Below are 15156 nucleotides of genomic sequence, written 5' to 3'. Positions count from 1 at the left end.
AAGTAGCACGTGGTTGTATTTCATGCGTATGTCGAGGTTGTATTTCATGCTAGTACGTCATTTTGCATGTCATTCACATCATATCAATCGCATTTGCATACATATGTCATATCCTAATATTTCCATAATTCCAGGCAACAATTCTCATCATATACATACCATATCATAACATATCGTAAACATATCATTTTATCACATAAATCGTACCATTTCAACCGTACAGGAATTCTCGCGCGTCAATGGATGTGATCAAAATTGTGAAGAAATAAGAAAAGAAAAAAAAAACCCATATTTTTGGTTGAAGATTCTCAAGTGAATTGAACAACTTCCACAAAACAATGTGAACATTTTGAAAGAAAATTGTGTTACTTTCTTCCAATCCCATGCACAATAGAAGAAGGATAGAGGGGAAAACAAAATTTCCTTTTTTCCACACCATTCAACTAACCCTTCCTAAAATTAATCTAAATTTCTCAAATGAAATTAATGAGAATCTCTTAAAATCTTTCAATATGGACAATAATGAGTTCTTTTTAGAAAATTCATGGTTATTTGGTCTCACTAAAAGTTGAGTACTAAGATTTTCCAATCCTTATTAATTGGTATCCTCGTGGAAGTTTTAGTTTGATGACGGGTTTACGTCAAGGTGGTCCTCTCTCGACCCCTCAGATGTTTTAACTCGTCAAGCATGCTTTTAAGATGAAAATAAATAAATGACTTAACGTTCGCCAATTCTTTACCAACACGTATTGGTAATCTCTTTCTTGTTTGCAATAAGCTTTTTCTTTTCCCAAATTAAGAAGCGATGGAAAGAGAAAAACAAAACACGTATTTAGCATCGTATACGTGAAGGTTCGAGATAAAAATGTAATTTCAAAAATGGGCAATCATGTTTAGCTTGGAAACTTTGGTGGTGAGACCAAGAATATGAGTAAAAACGTTGAAGTTCCTAAGGTGGCCAAACAAGAAAGATAACATGAGTTACCTTTGGTCATAATTAGAAATAAAAAGGAGCTCATAAACTTCCTCAAGCTAGAGCGTGGAAGGTTGTCTAGGGTTGGAAGCACTTTTTTTTTCTTTAATTCGAGAAGGGAAGTGGGGAATCCTTGTAAAAAATGTTGTCCTACTTATTCCTATTCTTTCCTTGATTTTTTGTTCTCTTTTTGAAGCATGCCATGGGTTGTCCTACACTTTCCAAAAAGTGTTGACAACAATCTCTTATTATAATTATTCGTGATCTTTCGAGTAATGAAGGTAATTCTTGTAACATTCAATTAAAAAGAGGGTACATAAGATTAGATCATATTCAAGTGAAGGTGATCCTAAGGATAAAATGGATAAAAAATGTTTAAAGGAAATGAAAGTTATTACCTATACCAACAAGGTGTACCTTTCTTTTTCGATGACCTGATCATAGGAACTCTAAAGTTAATTGTGTTTTGTTTGGAGAAATTTTACGTCGGAGAAATTATGTTTTCAAAGCTCTCCCTAAGGAAATATATATGGTTTGGCTTATTATATATAGCTTTACTACTAGATATAATCATCTACTATATATATATATATAACTATCTACCATATATAGCTTTATCTTCTTATATACGTAGCTATTTCCTATTTATGACAATTTACTTTATATGTCATTTACTCAATATAGTTTTAGTATATATAACCGTTGACTAAAGCTATAAATAAGCAGCATGCTCCATAACCTAACCATTCTTCACTTGGAGACTGATCTAGTCAACCAAGAATTTCATTCATCTTCATGGCACCATACTAATTAAGGATTTGCACAACCTCAATATTCCAACATCAACACATTTTGTCAACATGTTTGCTGAATTCTTTGCACCCTCTATCTTCTCAAAACACATCACCATCTTCCACTAGCCTGCAAGTGAAATGGTATCGTCTTTCGTGTTTTATCTCTAAATGATAGACCAAGTTTCTCACCAACTGTATGGCACTCTGACTATCTCTATAAAGAATCTTTTTGTGCTTCTTCTTGCCCAATTCTTCCAGATAGTTAGTTATCCATATCGTCTCCTTTCCAGCTTCAACTATTGCCACGTACTCAGCCTCAGTACAACGCATTTTTGAAGCCTAGACATCTCATCATCCATGGCTTTCTCCCACTTGGTTGTATCCTCCAACTGTAGGGCCTCATCAAAGGGCTCTAGCTCCCTTTCATCAGCAACAGATAGTGTAATGAAGGTACATACATATCTAGTATTCTGATAGTACTGGATGATCTTCTCAACACCGGTTCAGGTGTCACTTGCTCTACCGCTGGTTACTCTGCAACAGTCTCAGAAGTTTCTTGAGTATCTGCTACAACATCACTAGGTGATTTTTTTTCGCAACTCAACCTCAACTCCCACTTGCTTCGTTGTCTTGGAACCTTGCTCCACATCTAGTTTCTCAGCAGTAGCCTCAGGAGTTTCATGAGTATCTGCTACAACATCATTAGGTGAGTTTCCCTGCAACTCAAGCTCAACTTCCACTTGCTTCGTGGTTTTGGAACCTTGCTCCACATCTGTATGGATCATTTCCAACCGCACTTTCTTCAATTCTCTGGCAGTCCTTGTGAAGCTAACTCATTTCTGCTTGCTCATAACGTAGTTCTCACAACGACCCACATCAACAGATTTCAGACCTTCTAAAACTCCTTTCGCAGCCAGCATCTTCATCTCTTTCACAATCATATGTCCAAGTCTATTGTGCCATAGACTTGATTTTGAAGCACTCTCAGCAACATCTATGTTCATACACCCTGTAGTGGGGTATAAAGTTCCAGATTTTATGCCACGTGCTACCACCATAGCACCCTTCATAATCTTCCACGAACTCTTCCCTAACTCTGTTGCATAACCTGTGTTGTCCAACTGACCAATAGAGATCAGGTTCTTCTTGAGACCAAGAATATATCTAACATCCTTTAGTGTCCATTAATTTACTGCCGTAGCTTTTATGCAAACATCCTCTTTTCCTTTAATCTCAAAATCTTTATTGTCAGCAAGATACACCTTCTCGAAATTTCTAGACTTGAAATTCTGGAACAACTCTTTATTTGAAGACGAATGAAAAGATGCACCTGAATCCAAAATCCAGGATTCAATCGAACTGTCCACGTTGAGGATTAGAGCATCCCCAATGTCTTCTGCTGAATTTATAGAATCATTATCTCCAGATTTGTGATTCTGCTTTCTCTTTGGTCTTGTACAATCTGTCCAAAAGTGACATTTTTCTCCACAACTTCAACACGTTACGTTTGGTCTATTTGAAGATATTTCTCAGTTCTTTGATTTTGATCGCCCTTTGTTTGGGCCCTTCAGTTTACTTCTTCCTCGTTGGTCAACACTAAAAGCACTACCAGATGATTTTCCAATTTCTCGGTTACGAATACTTTTGCTGAGAACTACATCTCGAATTTCATCAAACTTTCAGTTTATCAGATCCTTAGAAACTGCTGATTGAGACAACAATAGTATCCCACAACACGGGTAAAGATGACATCAAAATCAATGCTTTAATTTCATCCTCGAAATTAATTTCCACAAAACTTAGTTGGCTTACGATTATATTGAATTCATTTATATGATCAACAACAGATTCACCTTCAGACATCTGTAGATTGAACAATCTCCGCATCAGATACACCTTGTTTATTGCCTACGATTTTCGTACATATTCGACAACGCCTTCAACAAATCTGACGTTGTCTTCTCCTTGATGATGTTGAATGCCACATTTCTGGATAGTGTCAACCAGATTAACCCTAATGCTTGTCGATCTTTGAGCTTCCACTGCTCCGTGGTCATGGTATCTGGCATCACCCCCAACAGGGGTTCGTGAAGACCTTTCTGATATAGATAATCTTCAATTTGCATTTTCCAGAAACCGAAATCGGATCCATCGAACTTCTCAATTCCAATCTTTAAACTTTCCATCTTCACAAATCGTGGTGAATTTCGCCTAGCTCTGATACCAGTTGTAAGGATCACACAATAACGCACACAATTGATCTAGATGAACACAAAGAACATGATAGAGAAAATGCAAGGAGAACTCTAACTAAATGATTTGTATTGATGACTTCAAGTATGTAAACGTAATAGAGAATACAGACAATACAAAAAGTACATTTTCAAAGCGCTGCCTAAGGGGATATATATATAGTTTAGCTTACTATATATAGCTTTACTAGATATGACTCTAGTGTATATAACTTTCTACCTATATAGCTCTCCCCGATATAGTTTTTTATGTACATAGATATTTACTATTTATGACAATTTACTTTATATGTCATTTACCAAATATAGTTTTACTATATATAACGTTGACTAAGCTATAAATAAGCAGCAGACTCCATAACCTAAGAAGTACAAGCTCTAAATAAGCAGTAGGCTCCATAACTTAAGAAGTACTGGGGTTGGTTTGTGGAAATAGCCTTCAATCTTAGAAGTGAGAGGAATCTGACTATGTCACAAGCGATGTTTGGGAATGCCTGTGAAATTTAGATTCCGAATTTTGAACATGGATTGTTATGATTCTAGACAAACTGTGAAATGGTATTATAAAAAGACTAACATATTAACATATTAAAGGAAAGTATGATTTTGGAAACATTTTACATCTAACATATTAACTACGAGTGAATTTGACTAAGAATGATCATTCAAATTAACATGGAATTTTAAATGCTAAAATGATCGAGGAAACTTAAAATATTGTATCAAATAAATAACATCTAAAATTGGTTGTGCCATAGAAATGTTCAAAATCTCGACAAACAAGTGGAAATAGATGATGAAGATAAAGGCACTCAATTTCAATCTCAAATCTCAAATAATTCATGCCATTTCTATTCCTATTCCTATTCCTATTTCATTATCGGTCCTCACACTCAATTTCAAAAGTTGACACAAAATTAGATAAGGTAAGCAAGGTAGTTGAACTCAATTTTTCTTTCAAAGTGTTAAAAGTAAGTTTTTGATCTTTTTCCCATATAAAGTATACATTTTTCTTAACAAGTTCATTCAATGGTGAACCAATTGTACTGAAATTCTTAATGAACCTAAGATAGAAACTTGCAAGACATGAAAACTTCTTACCTCACTTACACTTTAAGGTGTAGGTCAATCTTTGATGACCCTCACTTTCTCCTCATCAACCTCAACACCATTAGATGAAACTACAAACTCAAGAAAGTTAACTTTTTCTATGCAAAAGCTATATTTCTTTAAATTTACATACAGACATTCGTTTCGTAGTAGTCAAATCATTGGGTACATGGGTAACATGATCATCTAAAAATTTAGAGTAAATATTGCCTAAGTATTCTTGTAAGACATGGTTCATCAGTCTCATGAATGTACTAGGTGCATTAGTTAATCCAAAAGGCATAACCAACCATTCACAAAGACTATACTTGGTTTTATAAGCTGTTTTCCACTCATCCCCAATATGCATGCGAATTTGATGATAACCCGATTTTAAATCAATCATAGTAAAAAGACTACATCCATGCAACTCATCAACAATATCATATAATCTAGGAATTGGATGCCTATACTTTATAGTTATCTTTTTTATAGCCCTACAATCAACACATACGCCAAGAACCATCTTTCTTAGGTACAAGAATAACTGGAACAGAACAAGAACTCAAACTTTCCTGTACAAGTGTACATATCCTTTAGCAAGGAGTTCACTTACTTGCCTTTGTATCTCTTTAGCCTCCTTTGGATTAGTCCTATATGGTTGGTTTGGAATGGGCGCACCTAGGAATAAAGTCAATCTTGTGTTCAATCCCTCTAAGTGGTGGCAAACTACTAGGCATCTCCTAGAAAAATAAATCTTCAAACTCTTGCAAAAGCACAACAAAATCACTAGGCAAAAAAGGGTTAAGCATGTTAGTAAGTAACAAGACTCCTTGCACATAAGTACAAGAATAGTCCGGTTAGAGAACAAAACATTCTTAGCCTCACTTGATCTAACATACAAGCTTATTGATTTGACTTTTCTCTCTTTTATTTTTTCTCTAAACTGAGTGCTACTCTCTTGCTTTTCACTCAAACTCTTTTTTTCACTTGATTCTTTTTCAATCTCTGCTTTTGCATCAACCTCTTGCCTTTTCTTTTCAAATTTGCAATGATCAATAAATACATCTTTTGGAGACAATAGAATAATAGTAGTTTTTCTACCATTGTGAGTAAAAGAGCATCGATTTGCATACCCATCATATATTACCCGAGGATCAAATTGTCAAGGCCTCCCCAGTAGTAAATCTCCAACATGCATGGATACAACATCACATAAAACATCATTAATATATTTTTCAATAGTAAAAGAAACAAGAGCTTGTTAAGATACCCGTACTTCCCTACGATCACTCCACCATTGAAGCTTGTAGGGTCTTGGATGTGGTTTTGTCTTTAAATTAAGTCTTTTTTACTAGAATGGAACTCACAACATTGGTTCAACTACCGCTATCAATGACTACACTACAAGGTACAGATTGAACAAGACACTGATTTTGAAATAAGTTCTCTCTTTGGTCTAAATCTTCCTCCTTAATGTGGGTGTTTAGAGCCCGTCGAGTAACTAAAGATATATGTGTAGGGTCCTCTTCACTAAACTCCTCACTCTCATCATTTTCCTCATTTATATCTTCATGTGCTTTTCATCTTCGGTAACAATTTTCCCCTCCTTGATGGTTCTAATTCTCTCATCATTTTCCTCATTTATATCTTCATGTGCTTTTCATCTTGTGTAACAATTTTCCCCTACTTGATGGTCCTAATTCTTGCATTTGGACAATCTCTATTATAGTATCCTACCCTTTCACGTCTCCAACATTTTCAATCCCTATTTTGAATATTAAACTTTTCTACTTTTTCTTTCCCTATTCTAGGACTCACCTTTCTCAAATTTAGTATGAGGCTTCTCATACATCTCTTGATTTCTATGTTTATAATCGATGTTCTTGCTATCCTATTTCAATGTAGAAGTAGTTGAAATTTTTTTTAGAAGAATACATTTGAGACATTCGTTGGATTTGCCTCTCGATCTTAATTTCAATGTGGAACAACTCCTCAATATTAGAATAAGGCTGTAAATCAGTCTTGTCTGCAATCTTTGTGTTTAACCAATTAAGAAACCGCGCCATGAGAGCCTCCATGTCCTCATTGAGATCAAGTCGATCCATCAATGTATCCATCTCCTTGTTATATCCTCCACAGATTTGTGTCCTTGTTTCAATGCTTGAAGCTTTTGCGCTATGTCCCTTAGAAAATATTGTGGAACAAAACTCTTCCTCATGGACTCTTTGAACTCGTTCCATGAATCAATTGGTGTTTCAAGATTACTTCTCCTACTCGACATCAATTTATCCCACCAAATTTGAGCATATTGTTTGAATTCAGCAATGCATAACAATACCTTCTTTTAATCACTAAAATTATGACAGTTGAACATTGACTCCACAATTTTGAATTTGATGCTCTCCACGTTACAATTAATTCTATCGTCATAAGGAACTCATTGTTGTAAATTATGATGCCTTCTTCCACGGCCTCTCCCTCGCATCAAGGTACGACCAACCGCATGTGGATTATTCTCGCGTTGATCAGAATTGTCTCCCCCATATTGATCGGCATATATTAAAAAACTAACTTAAATATGACAAACAAATATTTAAATTGTAATAAAATAATGACATAAATGAAATGTGTTTATTGATATCCTTGGACTAGTTCCATAAATTCAACTGAGTTTATTAAAGGCAAATTAAAGTACATTTAATGCATCTGTTTCTTGAAGCTCAACGTTGCACAACATATAAGGGATGTCTCCAACGTCTTCTAGAATTTCCTTTGACGAGCCCATCATAGCTTGAATATAAGTGTACAAAGTTTGTTGTAGCTTCTTGGCTCTCGTCCTTGTAATTGAACCTTAAGGTATGGAAATTCCTTAATCTTGGTTCATATCATGAGTTTTGCCTTGAAAATTTAAGGTACGATTTTGGGTTTTGAGAAACTTCAATTCATAATAAAGATCCTAAATTCTTGGACTATGACGATCAGCTTGACGAGATCTACAAAGTTGTAGAAGGGAGTAGACACCCTTAGGGCTTGCCGTACAAGAACCCGACGAAGAACCCGACGAAGGGAAGAAAGAACTACAACCACAAACAAGAGGTTGTTCAAGTTTAGGATGATTAGTCCAATTCAATTCGGTTGGACCAACCGGTCTAGTGTAATCAAACTAGTCCTCCTATTTTTGCATGGTTTGGGTGTACCAAATTTTTTTTTTCTTTTTTTTAAATCTAATTTTGATGGTACTTACATTTTCCCTTAATTTAAGGCCTAATTGAGGAGTTGAAAGAAATTTGAAGTATTTGAAAGTTGGAACCTACAATCAAAGTATTTTCCAAACTTAGCAAGTAGCACATCCAAACTTTAGATTAATATAGATGCATGTTGTAAGAAGCATGTTATTAAAATTCTTAAGACGGGAATGAGCTGATTTGACTAAAAATAAACTGAAAGTTAACGCGACCTCCATAATTTAGATTATTATATTATATCTCTTATCATGATATGTTCATGCATGAGACATTTATGTTGTTATACGAAGATGGTTAGGTGTTGGCTAACTAACCTCTAATCATAAACCCAATTTGATTGACAAGTGTCTTAATAACATTTAAAACTAGTTTACATTTAATGTGCGCAAATTAACTTTTTTTCTCTCTAATCATCCTCACGACCTTAACTTATTTTCATACGTTCATATTTATTTATCAATATGTCAATTAGACCTATTTTTATCATATTTTATATTAGTTCATAATATTTGAAATATTTAAAATTAATCTATTTATTTTCAATGAATAAATCTTTAGTCATAGTCTTAGTCTATTATTAACGAATTAACGAATTAAAAGTATCATTAGCCTTCTATAATGTTTGGCAATATATTCCCATTTTATTATTATTAATTTTTATGGATATTATTATTCTTTTAATTAAAAATCGAATATTCTGATTTGACTTTTGGACAATCCAATGTAAGCACGCTGTACAGCGAACTCTGTTGTGAGACGACAGGCACAGTTAATGGAGGGCAGATCCGTAAATACCTGCCGAAACCCAGTCCCATTATTGAACACAATAAAACCAATATAAAAAAAAAAAAAAAAAAAACGATTTTCACCCCTAAATTTGTTTAATTGAGTTAATTATTATAAATATAATTATCATCAAACAATGCTCAAATCACCCACGCCAACATGGCACACTACATGCACTTCCCCTCTCTTTCTGCCACGTGTCAAGCCTTTCTCTCCTTCACCGTACACTTCAACTAGTTGGCCGCCATTGTATATGTACAGCCTCTGGCGAAGGATTCGACAACACTTGTAGCAACGTCTTTGCGAATGACAGACTAATAGTGGAGCGACACGTCATGAAAAGAAAGTACTTTTCGTGTTCAGCTGCGTAACTGTAAATCGGCAGGCCATTGGGAAGTGCTTTTACTTTTCTTGAACAGAGAAGTTAAATGGAGTTGCGGTGGCGACACGTAGCAAGCCGCCCCCGGAGTTGGGTGCTATCGTTTTCTGGTTATTTCGCTGTAGCTACCGCCGTCGTACGGCGGCGGCAACTTCCAAGGTTTGTTGGAAATGCACAGTGAACAATCCCATGCAAAAAAGAAAAATTAATTTTAGATATTAAATTATTAAAAGTTTAATATATTAAATTTATATTAAAAACTAGTTTTTTTTTTTTTTTTTTTTTTTTTTTTTTTTTTTTTAAAATAAATAGAAAAAAAAAAAGGGATTAATAATCATGTCTTGAACATAATTATTTCATATTTGTTATTAACTTTTAAAAAGTTCAAATAAATTTGTATAAATAAAAAGAAATCCATTATTTTCCTATTTTAGAATATGGTACGATCAACCTCCATATTTAAAATAGGCTAATATTTGTTTATAATTGACCAGATTAACCTTACCCCACACACCATCTTTTTTTCAACTCTTGGTTATTTTGGTCAAAACAAAGGTTCCCCTCAAAAGCAAATACATTCATTTCACCTCCTTCACACACTAAATAACAATTCTAGTAAAGTTTTCCTCTTCCTTTCCTTTCCTTCCTTAATTCATTCTCAACTATATATTTCATCGTCTCGTCACGATATTATTCACTTCATATATTTGACTATAGAATCTAGGTAATTACATGACTTTCCTTCCATTAATTAATTGTACCATCTAAATAACCGTCGTTTTCAAGCTTTTTGTTACGTGTCTCTATAATCTTTGATTTTGTCTAAATAGAGCATTAAAAAGTATATTTAAAGTTGTTATTTCATCTTCTCGGTACATTTCTATAATCAAACTCTTTTGTTTTAAGTAAACAAAAGGAGCATGTGTATATTGAGTTTAGTTTCAATTTGATGCAGTTCTAATTTTACCTCTATCGTCTTTAATCGAACTTTATTAATCATATCAATGTTCACGAACTATTTTAATAAAATGTCATATATAGAATTTTTAATGAAACAAAAGAAAATTAAGAACAATTCGTGAAATCAACTAAATGATCATTAATTTAAAATAATAAACACCAGAAATAATTTAAAAATGGAAGTATAAATATGTAGGAGGAGTTTATTAATCCAATAAGAAAGTGACACGTGGAGATCCGTTTTAAGGTTGGTGACGACGAGCTGATCGATCGGTGACCGGGTTTGAGCTGATACAAGAATCTGAGAACCAAATGCTATGCTTTAAAGATTACACATCCACTCCCACGCGGTGAAGGAGGGAAACGAAGCGCGTGGTGAATAAAAAGAGTCCACGTGGAGATGAAGATAAAAATATCATGATGTTAGCGAATAAGATGGAGAGGTGTAGGAGAGACGCATAAAGCGCGCGTGGGGAAAAGCATCTTGAAAAGGAAAAGGAAAAGGGGGAAAAAACCAGGCTGTTTTATATGAAACTAGAAACAAGAAGAAGAGTCCTAAGGGGTGAGTTGTTGATAATATTTGTGGGTGAAGATTGGAAATTTCAAGTTCTGTTTAAATCCGTAGAAGAAGAAGAAGAAACCCAAAATCCCAAATCCCCAAAATCATCCCCAAAATTAAAAAAAGACCCAAATCGATTAGTTTGATTTGGAAAGAGTTGTGTTATTAGGGTTTTTGTTGTTTTTGATCCCAGAAACAGAGTCTTTGTTTTCACCAAAACAGGCACACTTGGAGGAGGGTACCAACAGAGGAAACAAGGAAGAAGAAAGGAAATGGGAAGAGGAAGAGTGGAGCTGAAGAGGATAGAGAACAAGATAAACAGGCAAGTCACATTTGCAAAGAGAAGAAATGGGCTTTTGAAGAAGGCTTATGAGCTGTCTGTTCTTTGTGATGCCGAGGTTGCTCTTATCATCTTCTCCAATCGTGGCAAGCTCTATGAGTTCTGCAGCACTTCCAAGTAAGTTTCTAATGAATCCTTCTTTCAAGGCTTTCCATTTCAGTTTTTTAATTTGATTACAATGCTTTTCTTGGACCCAGCATGCTCAAAACCCTTGAGAGGTACCAGAAATGCAGCTATGGAGCTGTGGAGGTCGCCAAACCTGCCAAAGAACTCGAGGTCATTTCTCAATTCCTTAATTCATTACTGTTTTAGATCTCAAGTTCTTTTTATTAAACAATTTTTGGATTAGTTTTTGCAGAGTAGCTATAGAGAATACTTGAAGCTCAAGGCTAGGTTTGAGTCTCTTCAAACAACTCAGCGGTAACTATTACATGGATTGTCTTCCCTTTTTCTTGGGGATGTTAATATCAATTATGCCCTAATTAAACTTCTATACTTACCTTTTAATTGTTAAGCGTTGTTTAAAAATGATATTACATCTCTAAACTTGAATTGTTTGGTAACTGATTAATTTCATGAGAACCTTTTGTTGTTCTTGCTAGCTTTTTAAAAGGGAATTCACCAAATAAAGGAAAAATACATGTAATTATAACCAATGGTCATGAGAGTGTGCTTACCATATTTGGGTATGGATTTAATTTTGTTTTTGAAAGTTGTATTTTGAAATTGAGAGGGGCATCACATGTGTGAAGGATAGGTGGTTTTTCGAGTTTTCTTGATAAACAAATGTAGTTGAATGTATACCGATCCGATATACTTGAATAAATTTTGTTTAAAAAATGTTTTAAAAGAGAGGATGGAATTTAGGGTTTACATTAGAAAGCTAATTGAAGGAAGATTTTGTAATAATTTAGTTAAAATGAAAATGAACATGAACATGAACATGAACATGAACATGCTGATATCTCTCTTACATGGATAGAATTTAGGGTTAAAAAGTGTTATTTGTGTTATGGTAGAAATCTTCTTGGTGAGGACTTGGGTCCATTGAACTCAAAAGAGCTTGAGCAGCTGGAGCGTCAGCTGGAGTCTTCTTTGAAGCAAGTTAGGTCCACTAAGGTATGTCTTAATCTATTCAAACTCAAAATCTATTACTTTCTTTTGTAATCATCTTCGTTTTGTTTGATGATTATTGTGTAAGCTTAGTTCTTTATTTTGTTATCTAATTTTTAGGAGTGTTTTTCAAATTCTTCTCAAATTTTATAACAAAAGTTTTTGACATCTTTGTTTTGTTTTTGTGGTTTACTAAGAATTAATACATCCAAAAGCACAAATAAAAAAAAATATATATTATGCTATATTTTCTATATGTTTTTCTTTGCATTTTCTCTCTCCTATTATTTGTGTTCATCTAGATCGAGGGTATGCATTGTTGTGGGATCATAACACTTCAGTGCTTCAAAATATTTTCAAAATATTTTCGAGATCTAGGCTTAGTTTTTTTCAAGATTATTTTTGTTTATGAAATTTGGTTGGAGCCAATGTATTAGCATGACTCTTGAAGATTTGACGCTATCTGCACTCGGAGCCAATCCCCTATAATCTTTGCATCATGTTGAAAAACATATTATAAAAGCAAAATGATAATCAAAGAGGTCTAAGACATTAATTGTAAATTTTTGATCTCTCTCTTGAAGTATGATCTCGAGTGATGAGGTAAGAAGAAAGAAGAGAAAGCATTAGGCGTTTTATAGGTTGTGTACTCTCTGAATAAACCATTATATCACTATATTCATGGAATTTGATCGTTCAAGGATCAACTGATATCCTTTGTTTCCAGGTTTTAAGAAATGGGTTTGTTTTACATTCGAAAATATTATTAAAATGTTTGCCCAAATATTGTAATTGAAGAAAACGTGCAATTTTGTTATGCATGTCTTGTCTGTAACAGAAACTATGTGGCTGTGCTGTGTTTGTGTCCATTCTTAAAAGACAATTATTGAAGCTTCAGTTTTGTACTATGGATATTGTCAACCAGAAGCTGCAGTTGCTCTGCTTCTTAATTAATACCCATTCACTTCCACCTTTCTCTGCCTTTTAACCAAAAGTTCTAAAGCTCCAAATTTCAACACACTCTTCTTATTATAACTTCTGGGAAATCTGTTTAAGTGAGTTATGGAATTGATATGGATAACATTATTCAAACTTTCTATACTAAAACTTAGGCATGACTTCTTGAACTTGGGATTCTTCAAATCCATTTCGACATTCTAGATTATACAAATTTAGAACGCTTGTGTTTATAAAGATTTTTTTGTAATTATCTTTTTTAGTCGATTCTCTTGTATTGAGCTTATTTGAACTATTAGTTATACCGCTAGTTAATTCGATTCTACCAAGACTTTTTTATTCAGTAACATCTGTGACTGTCTCATAATATATAATCATTTGTACATTGAATTTCTAATAACCATATATACCAATTGACTCTCGATGATGCAAAATTGTTCATCATATTGTGATAGTCTTCTCGAGTAATTTCTCTCTTTTAAACTTGCTTGTAATACCATTTTCTATTAGCCCTTTTTTATGTTGGGTTTAAAAACCCTAGATTGATGTAGTTGGTAGAGTTAAGAAACCCTAAATGTAGAATAAGGTAGTCCATTTTATATGTTCAAAGTGCTTAGTTTTGTTAGTGAATTTGGAACTGGGAAATTTGCAGACTCAGTACATGCTGGACCAGCTATCTGATCTACAGAACAAGGTTAGGGTTGAGTATTGATTGTTGATAATTGATATAAAGTTTAGAGAAATGGTTCTAATTTGAATTGGGATTGATAGGAACAAATGCTGATTGAAACCAACAGAGCTCTGCAGATCAAGGTAATCACCATTTCATTCATCACACACTCATAATCACATAATCACATAAACAAAGTAAAATTGTTTGTATTGTTTGGTTTATGGAATTTGGTGGATCAGTTGGAAGAAATAAGTTCAAGAAATAACATAAGGCTAACATGGGAAGCTGGAGACCAAAGCATGTCATATGCTCCACAAGATGCCCAAACTCAAGGCTTCTTTCAGGCACTGGATTGCAATCCCACTTTGCAAATTGGGTCAGATTTTGTTTTTGTTTATTTAATTTTTTAAATTTTGAAGCAAATGAAATTTGATGATGATGATTATTTTATTTTATGTTGTTTATAATCAGGTACACTTCTGCAGTGTCGGACCAAATTACAGCCACCACTGCCCCAACTCATGCCCAACAAGTCAATGGCTTCCTCCCTGGTTGGATGCTTTGAAATCCATAACTACCTCTTTTTTTTTCTTTTTTCTTTCCTTTTTTGCAATATGCTACCAACACTTTGCAAAATTGTTAATAAGCATTATATTTTACTTTTATTTTAGAACTTCAAAACCAAGTTCTATAATTTGCAAGACTTGTATATCCAGAATCTATCATATTTACATGGATCTTTTCCCGACTTTGAGACGCTATGAATTTTGAATTGTTTTTTCCTTTGCTTCTGTGTCGTGTGCTTTGTATATTTAGATTATAGGTGAATGTTTTGAAAAGGGTATCAAAAATGGAATTGTGGAGTGTTCATAGACCTTATAACGTGATTAATTTGAACTATATATCTAACCCAAGCAACAAAAGGTGGGTTGAGTTAGATTTTCTTTTTCGGTTTCAATTAGGTTGAACTTTTGAAGGGTCAATTCACATATTGACATTTTTTTTTTTAGAAATAGAGATATAAACCAATTTC

At 33.9% G+C, this 15156-nt stretch overlaps 1 protein-coding gene across 2 annotated transcripts; it reads left to right on the top strand.

The window, feature by feature from the left end:
- The first annotated feature begins 11025 nt into the window (after nt 1–11025).
- LOC111790539 (agamous-like MADS-box protein MADS2) lies at nt 11026–14884 on the top strand. Of its 2 annotated transcripts, none has more exons than XM_087122323.1 (8): nt 11026–11497; nt 11578–11656; nt 11730–11800; nt 12400–12499; nt 14103–14144; nt 14222–14263; nt 14363–14499; nt 14595–14884. In XM_087122323.1, the coding sequence occupies exons 1-8, from the start codon at nt 11313–11315 to the stop codon at nt 14686–14688; spliced, it is 750 nt and encodes a 249-aa protein (XP_086978449.1). In that variant the 5' UTR covers nt 11026–11312; the 3' UTR covers nt 14689–14884. The 2 variants fall into 2 exon arrangements, with proteins under 2 accessions (XP_086978449.1, XP_086978451.1); XM_087122325.1 differs by having other exon boundaries at nt 11027–11497; nt 11739–11800.
- The last annotated feature ends 272 nt before the right edge of the window (nt 14885–15156 follow it).

Source organism: Cucurbita pepo, chromosome 3 (genome assembly GCF_057944985.1).
Source record: "Cucurbita pepo subsp. pepo isolate OVF chromosome 3, ASM5794498v1, whole genome shotgun sequence".
NCBI classification, from domain to species: domain Eukaryota; kingdom Viridiplantae; phylum Streptophyta; class Magnoliopsida; order Cucurbitales; family Cucurbitaceae; genus Cucurbita; species Cucurbita pepo.
Note: the sequence above shows the minus strand (reverse complement) of the source record. Positions and strands in the feature narration are given on the sequence as shown.